A 4,418-nucleotide genomic window follows, 5' to 3' on the forward strand; every position below is an offset into this window, starting at 1 on the left:
CACATTCAAATTAGGGGTCAGACAGAATTCACTTTGCATTAGTTTGGCTCTTGCTTTTCTGAAAGAAACCCAGGAAACATGACGTAGTTGGAATTGCTTACATATTATGCAACAGCACCACCATTCCGGTGTCTGAGGATTCAGTGATTTGGTATATTCTTCGAGGGGTTTCTCCTTTTTTATTTTTTTAAGGTTTTATTTATTTGAGAGAGTGAGCGAGAGAGAGAGCACGAGCAGGGGGTGGAGGGAGAAGCAGACTCTGCACTGAGCAGGGAGCCTGATGCGGGGCTCCAGCCCAGGACTCTGGGATCATGACCTGAGCCGAAGGCAAATGCTTAACCTACTGAGCCACCCAGGCGCCTGAGCTTCTCCTTTTTTAGTCTCTCACCTTGAACCTCTCCAAGCAAGGAAGATTTCATTGGGCTGCTTCCTACAGAACAGCTTTTAATTCAGGCATCTTGGGATCCCCCGTCTAACCAGCTAGAGACAAGCCAGCAGGATTGGTTTCCCTGTAGGTAGGGAGGCTGTCTATGCAGCTTAATGGCTTTCCTGGTGAAAACGCATCCCCCATCACAGCCCTACGGAATAATTTAAGCAGTCAGGGCAATGGCAGGAATGAAGAGCTTAGTAGATCAAAATGCACCTAACCTCAATTACAGAGTCCTGTCCCCAGCTTTCTGGCCCATGCCTGGTTTTCTCTGCCCTTCTCAGGCCTGCCCACCGATCTCTCACTGCAGTGCACTGGACAGGGGTGGTGGTCCTCGCACTCCCTTCCGCAGAGACTGACTTTCTAGGTCAAGGGCACCGGGAGACCCCGGGAGGGATCAGGAGCTTCCCTGACGGCCACTTCAGCATCAAGCGCAGAGCTTCCAGGCCCATTGCGGGGTGTTCCTGGCTTGCTAGTTGAAAGGGCAGTTTGGGGTGAGGGTGGGGGGAGGGCCGCAGGTATAGACAGTGGTCTGGGAATAGCCCCCAGGAGAGGCAAGCCTAACAGTTTAATAAGTACCCTGACCGCGTTTGCTCTTTTCAGAGAGTGCTCCGAGAACTTTCGCTTCTAGTATTTTACTTACTATCATCCTCACAAGCCTGTGGAGAGTATCATTAGCTGGCTTTTATTGATGAGGCACAGGCAGAAATTAAAGACCCACCCAGGAGTCCCTCGCCCTGTGCTCTTTTATCTCCAACGCTGGTTTTCAAATTCCCTGCATGCAAACCCCAAATCCTGGTTGGTTTATGGGAGCTCACAAATGCCTGTAAACAAACGAAGGAGAGTTGGAGCACTTCGAAGTGGGGTGAAGAGCTCAGCAACCCGCTTAAACAAACTTATTTTTAATCCCGGAGGGCAAGGCACAGACTGATGGCCACTGCCGCTCTCACTACCCCCCCCCCCCCGGGGTGTCCGCCCGGAAGGAGCCGCGGGGAGGGGGGCGGGGCGGGGCCCCAGAGGAGCTGGGGGGGTGCTGGGAGGGGGTAGGGCCCCAGGGGGTGCGAGGCCCCTAGAGGGGACGAGGCTCCAGTGGGGTACGGGGCCCCTGCCTGCCCCACCCTGGCTTCCCACCGCCTCGGGGCCTGAGGCCCTGCGGCCGGGAGACAGCGGGAGGACGGACGGAGCCCTTTCGGTCCCTGAAAACCCGCGCGAGGGACGCCCGGCCTCAGACGCTTAGCCCCAAAGAGCCCGCGCGCGGTCTTTCGTTCACAGGGCGTCGGGTTTATTCTCCTTTCCTGCCTTTGTCCAACAAAACCAAACCGATGCTCTGGGCGCCCGGGGGCGGCCGGGGCCCCGGGGCCCGGCGGCCGCCCGCGGCCTAGTTTGGGGCCTAGTCGCCGCTCGGCGCGCGCTCCAGCACCAGCAGCGGGATCTCCTCGAGCCTCTCGGGCCGCTCCCCGCGCCGCAGGTAGCGCCGCCTCCACGCCGCCAGCCGCTGCAGCAGCCTCTGCAGGCGCGGGTGGGCCCACAGGCCGCGCTCCGGGGCCGCCCTGCCCCGCGCGTGCTTGGCCTTCCTCCTGCGCCAGCCGCGGCCCGCGCCCCGCCGGAACAGCCGCCGCCAGCACCAGCAGCCCGCGCCGCCGTCGCCCGCGTCCCCGCGCTTCAGGCGCGCCGTGCCCTCCGGCAGCCCGTGCTGCGCGCCGCCGCGCCGGGGGCCGCCGGGCCGCGCCTCCGCCATGCCGGCCGGCCCCCTCCCGCCGCTCGGACGCGGCCTCCGCACACACACGGGCCCCCTCTCGGCCAAGGGGTCCTCTCCGCCGCCTCCCGGGGGTCGCCGCGGCCTGCGCTCGGGCTCCGGTCGCCGGGGAGACCCGAACGCTGACCCCACAATGCCCCCCGCACGGCCGAGCGCGTGGTCCACCCTGGGCGCCCGGGGACGTGCCGGTGGCCCACATGAGCCCTCGAGCTGCGAAGGGGGTCAGTCGGCCCGAGTCTCTGTTGGGTGATCCCCGGACTGGCCTCGGACAGGCAGGAAGGGATCTAGGATGTGCCCGGGGTCCATCCGGGCCCCCTTGACTCCCACATTAAGCATGTGCGCGACCCCCCTCCCCCCACTGCATCCCAGCTTGGATGTCAGCCCCAGGCCTGTGTTGCCCCGGAGGCTGATCATTTGGGGGGACTGGTCTTAGGGGTTCTGTAATTTTCCACCAGCGGGGAACCAGAGTTTCAGGAAAGACCTCAAAATCTGATATTCTTCATCTGCCCTCTTCCTTGTGGGATGATGACTGATGTTTTTTCCAGTATTTTTTTCTGATTGCAAACGTAAGATTTTTTGTGGAAAAATCGAAAAACACAAATACAACAAAGAAAACATCTTTTGGGGCGCCTGCCTGGCTCAGGCGGTTGGGCGTCTGCTTTTGGCTAGGGTCGTGATCCCAGGCTTTCTACTCAGCAGGGCGTCTGCTTCTCCCTCTCCAGCTCCCCCTGCTTGTGCTCTATCTCAAATAAATAAATAAAATCTTTTTTAAAAGAAGAAAAAGAAAAGAAAGCATCTTTTTCCTGCTTTATACAATTTTTTGCACTTGTCAATTTCTCAAATTCAAGTAAGGACACGTTTAAATAATAATAGCTAGCTCATCTTGTGCTTATTATGTACTAAGCGCTCCACCTAACATTCTGTATATTTTTCTCGTTTTGTTGTTTTGGGGTTTCTTTGTTTGTTTGGCTGTTTTTGTTTGTTGTTTGTTGTGGTTGTTTTTGGTAGCCCACCCACAAGTGAGCAAGCTCTGGAATAAGTCTGCCTGAGTCTGAATTCTGGCTCCAACATTTACCAGCTTTAACTTTGGGCAAGTTACTTAACCTCTCAGTGCCTCCCCTTACCCATCTGTAAAATTGAGGTAATAGCAATCCTACTTCTGGGAGGGTGTTGTGTGAATTAAATGAGATAATATATATAAAGCATTTAGTACACACTAGGCACATAGTAAGTGCACATGAGTAAATTATTATTATGCAATCCTAATGACAACTCAAGTGAAGTGTTTCCTAAGTGCATATTCCCATTGTGCTGATTGAGACAAGTAAAGCCTAAAGAGGTAAAAATCCTTCATCTGGGATAACATAGCTTTTAAGTTAAGGAAAATGATTTGAACCCCAGGTTCTTTGAGCCCCAGGATATGAAATGACCATACTGCTGTTGAGCATTCACCTACTCACTTTAGCAGTTCAGTGTCCCTTCTTCTAGTACACCCATCGTCCCAAATGTCCACAGCCAAAAGGTAAGGGTCAGCATTTAATGTTTGTGTAGACTCTGCATGCACAAAACAGGAGGAAACCCCCTCCCCACACACACACACAGCTGTCCAGTCCTTATTTCTAGCAACTTTATAAGTTCACAGTCATCTGGGCAGAAGCCTTTCGGTTCCCATGTCCCCTGAGCATATCCTAACAGTGGACTTTGTTTGCTCCCTCCCCTCTGCATGACTGCATAGAGCCCACCCCCACCAGCCATTCCCTTTTCAGAACAACTTTGTTTTATTTGCTCCTTCCCGGGTCTTCCATGGTTGCCTCCTCCTTTCATTCTGGCCAGGTGAGCTTCCTGCCTCCCGTGCCAGAAAGTCAAGTCCAAGGTCAATCCTGATGACTTGAACAGCAGTGGTGGGACACCCTGTTACTGAGGCTGCTGCAGCTCGTGTCCAGTGAGCATCTGTGCCCTGGTGGGGGCCGGGGGGAAGCAAGGGCAGACAGCCTCACGCATCATCAGAAGCTGAGAGGTGATGTGGAACTGTCTAGGAACAGCCTCCCGGGCAGCTAGGAGGCAAGGAGGATGTGCTCTGGCAGCTCCTCACAAGCCCCCCATGCCCTCCTGTATTGGGACGATTACCGAGGGTTCTGTCAAGACTTAGATGCAGCTGTCATTCAAACCTGGCTCATGTGGCCTATGTGGATGCATACAGGGTCCCCCAGGCACCATGACAGAGCCATTCACCTG

At 55.6% G+C, this 4,418-nt stretch overlaps 1 protein-coding gene across 1 annotated transcript; it reads right to left on the reverse strand.

The window, feature by feature from the left end:
* Positions 1-1,817: 1,817 nt before the first annotated feature.
* Positions 1,818-2,165, reverse strand: CUNH1orf202 (chromosome unknown C1orf202 homolog). The gene has a single exon (XM_045879156.1). It carries the CDS (start codon positions 2,163-2,165, stop codon positions 1,818-1,820), a length of 348 nt encoding a protein of 115 aa, XP_045735112.1.
* Positions 2,166-4,418: the final 2,253 nt, after the last annotated feature.

Source organism: Mirounga angustirostris, unplaced genomic scaffold (assembly GCF_029215605.1).
Source record: "Mirounga angustirostris isolate CCGP_5_RB_7025 unplaced genomic scaffold, mMirAng1.0.hap1 SCAF_6, whole genome shotgun sequence".
NCBI classification, from domain to species: Eukaryota; Metazoa; Chordata; class Mammalia; order Carnivora; family Phocidae; genus Mirounga; species Mirounga angustirostris.

Bases quoted from the DNA above. Each gene is read 5' to 3' on its own strand.
- CUNH1orf202 (XM_045879156.1), bottom strand. From the start codon at position 2,165: ATGGCGGAGGCGCGGCCCGGCGGCCCCCGGCGCGGCGGCGCGCAGCAC.